Consider the following 15,723-nt stretch of genomic DNA (forward strand, 5'->3'; position numbering starts at 1 on the left):
CTTTACCCAGACTTTCCAAGAACTAATAATTATTTTGATTTTTTTTTTAAATAGCTTGGTTCTATTTATTTTAATAAGAGACCTTGATGTTTATTCCCAAGTAGCAATTCATAGATGGAGGGTACTGCTAGTGATATCGTTCTGGACTCTACCTCTCTGCCAAATTTCGTGTATTTCCGTTCAATTGTTCGGGCTGTCGCCCTGGCTAAAGGTCCCTATGGAAAATTGCATGGGGAAAACACGTTTTGGGACCCCCCTTTTTTCTCAGCCCCCGCTTGACGAGTCACCCCCAAACTTTCAGGGAAGGAGCAGAACCGAGCAGGCCATTTTCTTGGATAAATTCACACAGATTCGTCCACTGGCGCCAAAGTTATTGCAAATAGAATGTTGTGGATTTCCTATGGAAAGTAGGTCCTAACTATAACTACCTACTGGCGACCACCAGTAGGATATATATAATAAATGCAATATATATCTATATCCTTATCACTCCAAATAACCTATCCACCACTCAAATTACTTTCATATTTCACCATACTAATTCACCACTAATCGTTTATGGGTTTCCGGAGTAGCGTGCTACTGCCCCCCCTCCCCCCCCAAAAAAGGCGCTTCAATATCCTGGGGTAACAAGTGTTATATAAATACAAACCTTTTTTCCTCTTCTATCCTTCCACTATCCTTCTAAATCCAAATAACTGACTAACCTATCCACCACTTTAATTACTTTCATATTTCACTATACTAATTCAACACTAATCCTTTATGGGTCCCGGAGTAGCGTGCTACTCGTCGAAAAAGCGCTTTGATGTCAGGGGTAGTAAGCGCTATGTAAGAGCTATATAAATACAATTACAATACAATACAATATGTGCATATATGTGTACAATGTATATATAATATGACAACCAAGTCCTTGGTGAGCACGAAGTAGGGCCAGACTCCACTCAGCGCTTCTCAAACAGGAACGGACCGCAACAAAAGGTAAGTTCTTAAAGTGCAATTTTATTCTCCTCCAACAACATATATAATATATATACATATAATATATTCTCAGTCGAGAATTGCCTTTAAGAACTATGTGACCAGTGGACAGTTTTTGTAACTTGTGTAAGCAATCTAGAGAAGGCAATTCTCTTGTACTATTTCCAATCCACATATTGATTCCATATATGCCTTAAGTAACACCGAAAATGTATGGAGCTCAGTTGACCAAGCCAAAATAATTATAAATGTCATGAGTAACTTTGGAGAGGCAGAGGCATCACCGAGTTGTCTTTTACAAAATATATAGTAAAACGGACAAATGTTCCTCTCCAAAATTACTCATTTCTTGATCTGCGTAGCAGTTTGCACCCAACAACGGCAGGTGGAAGAGTTGTTGTGCACACGTCTATAAACTACTGTAAGAAATTACTATACGAGGAACGTAGCAGTGAAGTGTGGCTCTCAAAGTCCGCTTTTGCTCTGCCCTTTTGCTAATTATAAATGCCAGGTAACATTCTCTGACCTCTGCAGCGATCAGGACCCAAGTTCGAATACAGGCAAGGTAGACTCAGCCTTCCATACTTGTAAATTGAGTATCAATAACTTGGACAATAGTAGTAATATATTCTATAACCAGTATTTAGAAGTGCCAGAAGGGGCTATAAAAAAAACAAGGCATTTTTTATAGTCAAACCTCTCGTGAACCACAGGCTGATAAGCATTTCTGTCTTTACATTTAGATAACAGGATTTACAATGCAAGACACGAAATAACTTTGGTGAGAATTCTTCAGAGATTTTCTTTAGATGAACTCCGATAACGTGGTAAAACCATTCCTTTTCAATATATACTGTTTTGCTGGTGAAATGCAGAGTAATTGATGTTCAAGAAATACTAGCATATCAAGCTGCCTCTAAGTTAAGAAGGAGGATGTACTCTCGTGATAAGAGGCATGGTGTAGATTAGTGATTGGGAGACTTCCTACCATACCCTATTCCCCTAGTATTTGCTTGGATCAGATGCCAAGCATGCAAATTCTGGTGCCATGGTATGACACCATGGACCACAGCAGGGATAGAGAATATAGGGGAACTCTTTCTCAAGGGGATTTTCGTGCCTCTGTTCAGACATTATGGACACTTATACCTTGGAGACAGGCCACTTCCTCACTTACCATGCCATCCAACATGTGGTGAGAAATACCTGGGGCATTGAAAATGCGGAGCCACTGCAATCGCCCATCCTCCATGTCCTTCTTTCACAGGGTGGACAGCGTCGAGCTATCTCAATGCTATACGAGGCATTCTCCTCACATAACCTGGCGGACGTGGAGAAGGCGTTGGAATGAGGTTTGAACACGAGCCCTTCAACACGTGAAAGAGGTGCTGAGAAATCCCAAATTCCGCTTTACTCGATTTAATTAAATACACCACTCGCATATTTCCCCCAAAGCATTAAGCGTATGTTCCCTGCATCCACACCTGTAAGCTGATAGAAGCAGAGTTGAATCATATGGTTTGGGACTGCTCTCCGCTACAACAAATGTGGATGGAGATCACGGCACCCATGGCTGAATTGTCGGGCCATGCGTTAACCCCTATTTCCAAATCATGCCTCCTTGGACCATGACCAAAAGGGACAAGTACCTGCACAGAGTTATCGACCTTACGTTTTTGTAATTCAAACGGCAAATTGCAATACAGTAGAAGTCAAACACAGTACCTGACACCACAAAATGACTCAACACATTATTGCAATGGGCACAATCAAATGCAAGCACATTACGTTCCCTCCGTGACAGAGGAATAACAAGAGTGGAAGGTGGGAATTGGGACACCTACATTGTGAACATCAAGGCCAGAAATAACACCCGCCCACCTTGAGGGGGACACCCGGTGATCACATTGCAATAAATCATATAATGGCCTCATATCGGGGCCATGGACCCTACAATGTTGAACCCTAGTGAATACCAGTCACAGGATTCAAATCGAGACCCTGGGAAACATGCCTGTCCCCTATTGCTGTCATTGTTAGATTAATGCACATCACCCACCTTCCTGGATTAATCTAGTCTTCCCCCACACAATTTGACGAGAGAACCTCTCCCCTCTTTTATCTCACAAGATCCTATGTGTCCCTCACATGCCTTTATTTGAGCCCACTACTTTATCTCTTCTGTAATAATACTGTGTTTATCACAACTATGCATAATGTGAGCACAATTCTGGACTGAAAGATTTATTCATGGCTTCATTGTTGCTGGGTTTTTTTAAATGATAAAAACAGATATAGAAAAAAAGAGAATAGGCCTGGGGTAAAGGAAGAAGGTGCGGAGCAAGAGCCCTATAACGTCCAGGCAGCTCTGGGCTTTAATAGGCATGAAATTAGATCAGTAATTCAAGGGACGCCAACCCAACTTATGGTCTGCAAATACATACTACACTCTTTGAAAGACGGGACATGGATTTACCTTGGCTCAACGCAGAAGTAAGTGAGAGAATCAGCATGAACCATCAAATGAACCAAGGATAAATCTACCATACTCATTTTGCACACAAGTTACGTGCAGATCTTTCTCGAGTATTCAAATATCTCGATCTCCTTTAGGCCGTGAATATACCAACTCAAGTCCATAACTTACCTAGGCCCGAGTGGAGGCTTCAATTCTGCTGGTGGAACCAGAGGAATTTTGGTAATTCCATGTTACTCTTGCAACGCAGAATTACTGATTAAGTGAAATTATGCCAATCTGCCGGTGGAATTAAATCATGCAGTGGTTTCTAAAGTTTAGAAACCACTGCATATTACTTCCCCCCTTGTGTACTCTGCAGTGATGACATTTTAATCAGTGCGGAGGATGCAAGGGCACCGAGTGGTATTTGGCTGCACTATTTTCATGGCTTAAAATGCACCCTCACATCCATTTTTGGACACAAGGTGCATTTTGCGCTATGAAACTAGCACCAAATGCCCCCTCCACCCCATTGCAGAATCTGGCAGAATTTTAGATGTAATTCAGTGGAATCAAACTCTGCCAATTCCACCCACCCCTACTATTAACACCCTTCCAATGAGTTTAATATTAACCTAGTTTTATGATCAGATTCCCAAAACTTGTTGGTCGCATTTGCTACCCATCTGAAGTCTATCTATAGAACCTATTAATTATGCAATAGAATGTATTATCACCCTATTTTTTCTGTGAAATCAATGTGGATGTGTAGTGGGTCTCATTTGTTCCAGAGTCATAACTTGCCCCTTTTCGTCCTATTCTACCATCGTAATGACATTAATGTCATTCAGCTTCACTGCCTGCTACATGGCAGTGAAATTCCTAGTACAGCTTCTTTTTAGGGTATCACTGGGGGCATACCTCGAATCTCAGAATGACAAAGAAATAGCAAAGAGCAGGGAGACTGTATGAGATTGTAACAAAATTATCTGGAAAAACAAGCTCCTAGAATACAAAGCAGCCATCACGGAAAGCAAATCCACCTATTACTGCTCCACTATAGTCAACGCAGCAAACAGCTCCAAAAGCATTTTCCAGATCCTGGACAACCTTATCCACCCGACTGTGCCAAAAAACCATCCCCCCTCACAAACCCTCTGCGATAATCTCGCACAGTTCTTTACAGACAAAATTGAGACCATCATTCACAATCTGGCAATTCCTCCATCGCAAGACAATCTAAACTCCCCCGCAGTCGACAATACTAACCTCGACCCGCCGAGCTCAGGACACCTACCCAGGGCAGGTCTACAAGCTCTCCCCCCTATCCCCGATGCAGACTTCGAGAGACTGGCATACGTAATCACCTCTGGGTCCCCCCTCGACCCACTGCCCCCTAAAACCTGGAAAGTGTGCGGAACCGAACTATTCCACATCCTCCGTAGGATCTGCAACCAATCTCTGCGCTGTGGATTTGTCCCAACTCCTTGGAAGCAAGCACTCATTACCCCGCTACTGACAAAACCCTCCTTAAACCCCGAGTGTCTTTCCAATTTTCGACCTATTTCGCTTCTACCCTTTCCAGCTAAAGTGGTGGAACGCTGGGTTAGCTCCTGTCTATCTACGCACCTTGAGCAAAGTCACACCCTGGACGACTTCCAATTCGGATTTCGACCAGCCCATGGCACCGAAACGGCTGTGCCTACAGCCATGGAAGAACTTTGTATGCGTGCAGACAGGGGCCACGCAGTGGCCTTGATCTTATTGGACCTGTATGCCGCATTCGATACGGTTAACCATGTGATTCTGCTAAAGAGGCTCAGAGAAGCAGGGGTTGACGGCACCGCCCTGCTCTGGTTCCATTCATACCTGAGTGATAGGAAACAAGCTGTGTCCCTCCCCCCCTTTCAATCCGCTTTTTCCCCAGTACCTCACGGTGTACCCCAGGGCTCTTCCATCAGCCCGATTCTTTTTAATGTTTACCTAAAACCACTGGTCACCTTAATTAAATCGCACAGACTGAAAACTGTAAACTACGCGGAGGACACCCAGCTTATCCTCTCATGGGAAGGGGAAGATTCAATCCCCATGGAATCATTCCATGACTGCTTAAGAGACACAGCTGGCTGGCTGCACTTGAATTCCCTGCAATTCAATTCCTCCAAGACCGAGGTCCTGTTCTGTCCTGGGAGCCGGATTCCTCGCCTATTCCCTGCGGAATTCTGGCCCCCGGAAAACCCAGAAAAACCTCAGCCGGTTACCAGTGTCCGCAATCTGGGTGTTATGCTAAACAACAACCTCAGCATGGAAACGCAGGTAACCAAAACAGTCTCCACCTGCTCGGCCCTGCTGCGTTCGTTACGCAAAATCATGCCACTACTCCCCGCCCAGGCCCGAGCGCTGATAGTCTGGTGCACCATCCTTAGTCGCCTCGACTATTGTAATGCTCTTCTGCTCGAGTCCCCAGCGGTTCTACTGGACAGACTCCAAAGAGTCCAGTCGGCTGCAGCCAAACTGGCCCTTGGTTGGACCAGGAGATCCTCGGCCACAGCAGCCTTAGCCGAACTACACTGGCTCCCTTTGAAGCAACGAATAGCTTTTAAAGCACTCTGCCTGGTCTTTAAGGCCCTACACGGAACGGGCCCCAGAGTAGAGTTCCTTACATAGCTCCCTTCACTTCAAGCCAAGCCCAAGATTTTGGTTTCCACAACACCAGTGAGATCTAACTGAGTTTGCAGCCAATTTTAAAATATTTTAGGACTGTATTTATATACCATAGGATATTGAAAAGAGTTAATCTAAATAGGGCTACCCATACGTTTGCTAGTATTTCACTTCTCCTTTTCTGGTGCTTTTCTTGCTGTCAGACCCATATCTCTTTGTAGGAAAGACAAAACAGGCAAAAGTCATAAATCACTCAATCTTTCTGTGAAATGGTGACTGGACTAGAAATTAGATCTTGATTATCATATATGTGATAACGTATCCCTTGCTGTATATTATAAGGATACTGCAAGTTAAAGAGATGTTCCCATGACTAAATAGAGGACTGAGGCAGAAGGTGGAGTTCACTTATAAGGTTATGGCTCTCAAAAGTGACTTGCAAAATCCTTATCATATATAGCAGAGGGGACTGTATTCCTTAGAAAACATGGTCATACCATCAAACATTAAGAATAAAATTAGAATCTCTAATGCAAAATGAAACAATCAAAAAAGTTGTTAGATGGTTCTTGCAAAAAGATATTAGAATCAATTTAAAACAAGTCTGTTTTTAACAAAAGGTGCAAGCCGGAACACACAGAACATGCTTAAAGATTAAAAATGTTCTATAATTTCCTAAGGAGTGCAAAAAAAAACATGTTGACATAAATATCTCCGTTCTGCTTGACACTATACAGCTAGAAAAACTGAGCAGAAGAAAGAAAAGACATGTTTTGCTTCTTAAACAGCTACTTTAATTAGGCTCCATGACCTGACCTGCCTTTCACTTCTGCTTCTGGCACTGACAGCAGTCATTGTGACACCAGAACTCTGCTGTAATAAGCTATTACAGGTGAGTTCTGACATATTTTCTTTATAATGGGCAACTGGGAGCATCACAATTTGCCTATTATGGAGAAATTAGAGACAGGTTTTTATAAAGGGACTACAGAATCTCATGTATTATAGCCATCTTATAATCAATGAAGGTGCAACCACAAGAGTCCTTACTTGGAGAATCATACCTTTTATGCTCCTCAAAATCTTACTTGCCAAGTCCAACATGTATAAATGTCTCTTGCTGAGGGCAGGCCATGAAGGGTGACAGAAAAAAAACGCTAGTCTACAAGCTGCCTTCTTTAGTGCCTCTCGCGAGATGAGGTGGCATTCCACAGGCCTGTCCGTGTCGATTAGGGAGAGAGATGGTAGGACATACGTCGGTCAAGTTGGCATCCCGTATTGAGAAGACAAGGCCTATGGATTTGAGAGGCATAGCTTTCCCCAACACAAAGAAGAATTCAAGATGGCACAGCCTGAGTCTCCATGCTGTTGCGGGACCATTGTTGCTAACACAGCAGGAGAATTCATTTTTCTTGAAACGTTCCTGTAGGAGTGACATGACCAGGAGGGCTAGCAGCACTTAACTGCAGCTAACATTATTCTCTCCACCTGAAGACTGCTATTGCCCCGGAGAAGTAAGCTGTCCTGTCCAAACACTCAGTTGATGAAAAGGCCCCTTTTTGAAAGCTTTTGGCATTGTAGGGGATCTGCGTGTAATGAGATACTCGCCTTTCACCACACTGCAGATTAAGGCCCTGATGCCGAAAATGTCCATTAAATAAATATACCCTGGGATAAGTTATGTATTTGGTGCGATAAGTAGCACCTATTATCCGTTTTGAGGAAATAACATGCAGATTTTGGAGCTTACAGCACAGAAATGGGCATGGGATGGAAAATTATGTAAATTTTTGCTCATTAAATTCTAGCAGATTTGACCTGCAGAAATTTAATGAAGAGTGAGATATTTAGCATACCCAGTAATTACTCAATTTTGGCAAATGTAACCAAACCCGTAAATTCCGCCCCCTGTGAAAACAGAGGTTTAAGCCAAAGTCAGAAAACACTGACCTACTCATTATCAGAGCTCATTGTAGAAATGACTTATGAGGGCTCCTTGTTGAATGTTGCCTTGTCCTAAGATGATAATAGAAGAAGCAAGGAGTATTTGTTCAACCATAGCCCCGCTGCACAGAAGACTAGAAGATTAAGCACTGAGAAAGACAGGAGTCAGGAGAACATCAGGAGGAAACATAGCAGTTATCAGAGAGTTACAAGCTACTTCGCATAGCATTGAGGCTAAGGTGACTAGCAAGGTGGCAAGAATGGAAATACTGCAAGATCAACTGGGTCCAGTGGAGCATTCCCTTGGGAAACAATCACAGGAGATAGGGACAGTTAATGGTTGTATTGTGAGTTACTAAAGGAGATAACAAATATTGGAAAGTTTTGAGACTTTTTGTCGAACTCCATTCTCTGCTTGGACAGTAACGTGGAAAAACTGTAAAACAATGCAAGAGTCCCAAATATATGTACCCGAGGTTTTCCACCATTTCAGGAACTAGTTTTGCGACCTCTGATATACAAGTTTTGTTGAAAGTTGAGGTTCTAAAAGTTGAAGAAGCAGTGAGTGTCAACGTAAAGAGGATGATTTGTTTTCTTAGGTGGGGGTAAAATGACTCAACTTCCGAGTTGGAATTGTGATAGAAGAACTGGGCACTGGGAAGGGGAGAGACACTACAAGCAACAATTTGGAGAAGATAATTTGGCATGGATGAAGCTCAGATCCTTAAATTCAGCATGGAAACCTAGGTAAAATACAACTAGCTCCAGGAAATCAAGAAGAAACTGGGATATTTGAGACTGAAAGATCAAATCCAGTAATCCTTCAGGATTTAGAGAAGTGCAGAAGCAGAATATCCCTGTTTTGCTCATATGAGTGCTGTAAAGAATTTTGTTGAAGATATTGGGAAGGGTCAAAGGGAGGCTGAGTGTACCACAATGATTTATAACAGTAATGTAACTGAGATTCACATACATTGTTGAGTCTAAAGTAATGCAGTGGGGTCCATTGTATCAAACAGTAATTGTAGATACAGTAGAACAAGAAGGACTTCTGTCTGATTATCAAGGGCTTTAGGGTCCATATTCAGCACTACCTTACAGCCAGTGAAATGTACTTGCTAGTTTGCAAGATGGTGGATATATTCACTGATAAGGATAACCAAGTCACTTAGTGAGGGTAACATTCCAGAGTGTGAAGAGTGCTCCTGGGCATAGACAGTAAGTAGCCATGAATAAGAGGTATGCTTAGAATGCCTCTGTGTGAATTAACTTCATGCAACTCTAGAAAAACAATGAGATTGGATAACAAACCAAAAACAACAAGTAGTGAAATCAAAATCATTTTCTGTCTCCAACTGCACAGAGTTAATGTTTTTGTAGAGAACAAGAGAACAGTTACTAAGTTATATGGGGTGAAGATAGCTATGAACCCTTTAGAGTTTTCATTTATGGGGGCCAATATGATTTAACATTGCAAGGCAAGTGTCTCAAGGAAGGAAGGAAGAGAAGCAGAACCCAGGGTGAGGACACTCTGTGTAGGCCTGCCGGCATCTAAATCAAATATGATCAATTAGAATCTTACACAGAAAGATCAAATGTTTAAGGCAAAATAGAATTATAACCCATATCTGATCCAGCCATTAAGGGGTCTCTGAAGTTAAGAAGAATATTCACACCATTCTAGTGCAGTTGAGATTTAGAATTCCAGCTAAATCTGATAGGTAATGCTTGAAAATGAGCAGAGGGAATGTGTGTTCCAACATTCCATACGTACATGGCATATTTTATGTGTTATGGACATTCTATGGTTCATAGAAAAGGCAACCACCATGTGGTCTCTTGAGAACAAAGGCAGCTGAATGAATCTTCCCTGTTAATTTGAGGTATATACAGTTTATTTAAATATATCATGTATGAACTTTAACAATACTTCACAGTATTGAATGTACTGGTGTTGTAGGTAGACACAGGTGTCATTTCTGGGGTTTCAAGCTTTAGATCACAACTACAGTGGGGTGATCTGCACAAGAGCTTTCTCAATTGTGTTCTTAAATGGTAATTATGGGTACTGAGAGGTGCTTAAATTTCGCACTGCTTAATGGTCGCTTACAAAAGGGGTCTTACAAAGCACTAGGGTTTCTTTTTCCGGTGAGGAAAGTATTTGCCACTACTTTGAAAGCTAAAGCTTCTCTAAAAAGACTACAGTCCTCTAGAGTACAATTAAAAAATGTATTTTCTAAAGGTTTGCATCCACAACGTGTATGCTTTTGCAAAACAACATCTCCACCCACTATATTCCTAAAACTCTGCATGAAAAATTGACATTAACATAAACTTACTATTTTTACCTCCCTAGTTTATTTTGAATGCACCTGTCCTTCCCTTTTACCTTCTGAATGTCTCTTGTATATATTGACTACTCTAAATTGCAAGCCTGTCATATATCTTTCTTCGAAACTATATATCTCTGCAACCTAACAATATCTATTCTTTCCATCAACTATTTGCTCATCACAAACCCTCCTTTCATGATCACACTCAAGTCACTAATGTACCACAAAGAAACTAGAGTGAATGCATGGTATGGTTTCTTTGAGAACACAAGATAAATCGGAAAAACCAGTACCAGGATACCTCCCAGGTGAGACGTATGCTATACAAATAAAATTACATAACATGGAGTGAACACTAACATTGGGTTCCGGGTACCATGCTACTCACAGTAAAGCATTTCAAATGCCTTGTCAGGGGTAGTAAGGACTATGTAAAAGCAATTTCAATATCATAAGCCACAATAAAATTATTTATTTACATTTTAAAGGAAAGTTAAAACTTCAAGGTAGAGGATTCAAACATATAGTTTTGCATAAAATGCACAGTACAAAACATATTTTAATCATTTGAGGGGAAGACTCATTCACAGACATACAGATTTTTCTTTATCTATTGGACAAAACACCTTTTTAATAACAGTCTGATAGGTAAAAAAAAGTGACAGACAAATAGTAAAACAAGTAACCTACTTCGTTTGCTGCAGCTTTGAATTCCTCCAGTTCTCGCATTGTCAGCAGACGTCCCTTCCGCGAAGGAGGTGGTTTAGACTTTGCTTGCTCTTTGTAAATATCTTCAACTGAGATCTTGGGTGGTCGGAGGCCTGATGCTGGTTTAAGGCCAATGTCCACTGGATTGTTCACTTCTTCAAACTCCCTGTGAAAGTAGGCCCAAAAAATAAAATCCAGTTAATATCCATACTAATTGATATGATATCCCTCATTAGCAAAAACAGACAACAATACGCACTATGTAACAATAGGTCATGTTTAGTTACACTCATCATGATGATGCGCATATTTCATTGATAAGGCCTAACAACACTAATCTGGCTTGTTTTTATCTCACCCTGGATTGAGGATTCCATCGCAGATCATTCTGGTGTTGTTTGTGATTTGTTGTAATAATATGCAGTATGAGCATATTTGATGTTTTGTTATTAATAAGATATGTTTATTGTGTGCTGGGAGGCGGAGTGGGTTAAGCTCCAAGGCTTACGCCACTATAGAAGACATGGTGCAGGTTCCCCCTCATTCCAGCGTATCTGGCACATGAAAAAGTTAAGCCAGTGGTCTTCCAGTTTTGTCACTGTTTGAGAAAGTGATGGTGCCATCACAGACATGATCTCATGGAGAGCAGTTTGCAGCCAGCCAGCTATAGAGTAGAGAAGTAGTACCCCCCTTGCTGAACTCTAGTTTAAAATGGTGTACCAAACCTGCTTTGGTCTGGGGGGTGGGAGCAGTAGTGCTTTGAAACGGAGACAGATTTATCTGAGGCACTGAACAGGGAAACCTTGTATCAACCTAGTTGTACTCTAGTGGGTCAAACAACCACTGTCCCCCGCCGGGCGCAGAGTTGCATGGAAGAGGATGAGGAAAAACAAAAGGAGGAGCTGCAGTGGGACTTGCAGTAGGGGACTGTGCCACCTTTTGACTTTTCTAAGTGCTTGGTCCTAGGCTGCTGGCTGGGATTCTGTGTCCAAATGAAGCGAGACTTTGAGCGTGCCAATATTGCTCTGGCTTTTTTTTAGTTTGATACCGTTTGGATATCTGGTAGAGGACAAGAGGAAGAGGATAAGGCCACCACCCAGAGAGAGAGAGAGAAAGAGAGATTGTGAGAGAGAGAGAGAGAGAGAGAGAGAGAGAGAGAGAGAGAGAGAGAGAGAGAGAGAGAGAGAGAGAGAGAGGTCGCTTCTTTGCCCCAGGACTAATGATAGTCTTTAAGGGGACTGCTGAATGGCCACTGACTCATTGAGAGTCATTTCGGATGTCTGCTGTCAAGCAGCTTCTGTCAACAGTATTGATGCCACTGTAACATTCATGGAGGCAATGATTGATGCCTTTCAGATCAGAGTAGTCATGACAGAGGGAGGTGTCACTGAGGTCTTTGCAATTGTGGAAGATAAAATGCAAGCTTTTTTCCTTCAGTTCTAATCAGGTGTTTTTTTGGACTTTAAGACGATGAGTTCAATAGTTTGGTCCAGCCGAAGAAGACGAGTTGGAAGATATGTGAAGGATGGCATCTTACTTGAGAAATTTGGAGTTCCCAGGAGTGATGGAAGGAGAGGATTATGAATGATGCTTTAGTAGTACTTGGACTCTGAGGTATAGGTTGATTAGGCACAAAATGTTTGCATGATAAGGATGATGAGACTTTCCTGAAGGGGTCCATCTTGGTGCTTGTGCGTTGAGGGCCCCTTCAGGTGGAATTCTGAAAGTCCACAGAAAGCTTATTTTTTGTGAGAACAACAATAAGAAGGAAACAGGTTTCCATGGAATCAAGGTTCCAAACTTCCTAGATCCAAGCTGGGGTACCAAATGAAGTAGGCAGGAGAGTCGGGCAGTTTGTGGCGACTTCTTGAGGATTGCGAGGAGAGATTAGTCTGGCAACCAGCCAGACGGAGAGTTGCTTATTGTGGGAAGGTCCTTGTGTCTACAGACCAACGTCTTGGCCAGAACTATGTGGAGAACACAAGGGTGGGGCAAAGCCCCAATCTGTAAGTCTGGTGCCATAGGAATCTGCGAGTTTATGTCCATGTGGAATGGAGTGTGCATTTCAGGTTCCTCAAAGACCGCCCACTGACAGATGTGCCCTGCAATGTTTGGTGTTGGTGACTACCTCAGCTGAAGTCAAGAGAGATGTTGTTTTCTTACCTATCTTTTCCCACTTAATCTTGCTCCACTTAGTTACCAGGACATTGTAGAGACTCTTGTGTTTGGACTGCTCTGAGTTTCAACTTAAATGTTTAATTGCAGATAGAGTATTTAGCCGCTTTTAGCTGTTTGTTGCTAGGAGAGCATTGAATATTGTATTGTGTATTGGCTCTAATAGAATGCTTCAAAAAAAGTTTGTTGGCTTGGACCACAGGTCTAGCCAATTTGCTTTTGTGATAACTAGGTTATTTGAGTTATGCATTGCTAGACAGATTTCCAGGTTGCCTTGCGCCTAGACATTGGCGATCCATGGGCACACAACAATACTACAGTTCATTTTTCAGAACAGAAAAATCAAAAGGACGGAACAGTGATGAAATATTAAAAAAGTCAGGCATGCGGCTGTTGGCGAAGTTATGAAACTGTTGTGCAAGAGTGTGCAAAACATAAACCTTCCAATGCCACGGCGCTTGCACACTTTATGGCATGAACAGTTTTAAAAACGTTACTGTGACTTAGTTTAATATTTTTACTGTATAGGTTTATATTTTGGAAGAACTTCAATCATTTATTGATCAATTTCCAGTGCAGATACTTTTTTGCTTACTCAAGATTTAAAGGATAGTGTGAAGATTTAAAAAAGAATAATATAGTAGTTCAACGTTTTGTTGCATTTCTGAAATCGATGTATCAGATAACATCAAAATTCTTGGATTCTGGCCATATCGAATGTGGGGCAGTTTACCTGCGTCCTAGTTCTGAATGCATGCACATATAAATAAATAATGGCAGAATCACTACTTCTGTGGTATTTTTCATCTGAGGGAACATTTCAACCTCTGGAACACAGTGAAAAAATAGCAAACACATATATCTTCTGATCACGCACTGTCTATGGAATCTATACGTAGGGGTCTAATCTCTCTACTAAGAAATCATGCAGAATTTACAATTTTTGCATAGGATATTCAGAAAGTTGGCATTTCTTCTTTAATCCTTCTTAAGCAGTAAATTGGCCAGGTCAGAAGTGAACCCAAATCTATTCACACATCCTCCTAATTATAGACAGGCTGGGAATGTATAGATTCTTACTGGGCTCTACACTCTGTCAAGATCCTGTCAATGCTCCAAGATAGCTCACAAATGGGAAGAGAGAGGTGGAAAAGGAGAAAGATGAAAACATTTCACTTATTCTTAATTTCTTACAAGCATAGATTCCAAAATGATGTTTGTCAATTATTATTATTATATAGCGCCAGAATCGACCCCCGAAGGGGTATCTCCGCGCTTGCCTTGGGAACCCGTCCTGGCTTTTCCCTGTGAGATAGCCCCTACAGGGCATCCCCAAGGTGAAAGCCAGGCATCCCGCCGCGGGGGCCGTTGTGGAGATTAAGCAAACTTAATGCCCAGAGTTGCAGAGTGTGAACCCATGATTAGGTCAGGCACCGAAGCGAGAATTATCGAGTCCATGGACATTTGAGCTCAAGACCCTGCCGCGTCGGGAATTGAACCCTGGTCCCGGGTCTGACCTCTGCTTCAGGGTCTGCCTGCTCTGACCAGTGAACCACACTTCTCCAATGACTTTATGGAGACTCTGGACTTTCAGGTAAACTGTCAGTTGCCTCCAGTGACGTCACTTTAGGAGTACAGCAGAGGAGAAGGCAGGATAGGAGAAAAGAGAGAGAGTTAGAAAAAAAATGCTAACGCAAGCATGAGCTTCCCTAATATAGATGGGGTGTGAACCTGGGTGCGAGGAGGCGAGCCTGCACATGTGCGCATGCTGAGCACCAGTTTGTGACAGCAGTGGGAGTCCTGTGTCTCTCACAAATGTGTCATAGGAATGTCTTTACTTTATTTCATTGTCTACGACCCAGCATTGCTCCAGACCTCCCCTTCAAAGAAATCTTTTTGAAATACGGACATTAAAACATCTTCAAACTGTGTTGAACGTATTCGGCCCTGTAATTTATCAACCCCCTTCTAAAGGAAGGGCGCTTGCATGTTTCGATTTTGTTGATCATAAACATTCTAACTCGGTTGTGGTTGCTGTTGTGCATTCAGGTTCAGCATGTCCCCCCTTTCTATTTGATTGTGCTGCCCATTTAATAAGAAAATGCTGCAGGAACACTGAAAGGAAAAAAGCATTTGCAATGCAATAGGTCTCGCATTGGTGAAAGTTAGAGTAAATGGTGTTGCAAATGCTAAAGTTTTTACCCAATCTGTCAAGAGGCTGCAGCTGGAGTTTAAAGGGTAGGAAATTAACTGCGCTACAACAGAAACAGGCTCGCAGGGGAATGTTGCGCTGTATATGGCTTAAAAACCGAATAAATAATGCAAGGCCAAAAGGCTGCAAGTAAAAGTTCCTGAATGTAGAAATATGTTATAGAAATAGGAGTTAGGAATGCTGCAGTTACAATGATTTATAATTGGGTGTACAAAACGCAAGCGTAATGATTGGCTGGGGGCTGG

At 42.0% G+C, this 15,723-nt stretch overlaps 1 protein-coding gene across 1 annotated transcript in view; it reads right to left on the reverse strand.

Moving 5' to 3' along the window:
- Positions 1-15,723, reverse strand: part of CFAP47 (cilia and flagella associated protein 47) — a 2,734,468-nt gene that overhangs the window by 2,530,715 nt on the left and 188,030 nt on the right. The window contains exon 12 of the mRNA XM_086934611.1: positions 11,074-11,257. Within this exon, the coding sequence (XP_086790737.1) occupies positions 11,074-11,257 (184 nt within the window). The remainder of the gene's footprint in view (positions 1-11,073; positions 11,258-15,723) is intronic.

This window comes from Lissotriton vulgaris, chromosome 8 (genome assembly GCF_964263255.1).
Source record: "Lissotriton vulgaris chromosome 8, aLisVul1.2, whole genome shotgun sequence".
Taxonomy (NCBI): Eukaryota; Metazoa; Chordata; class Amphibia; order Caudata; family Salamandridae; genus Lissotriton; species Lissotriton vulgaris.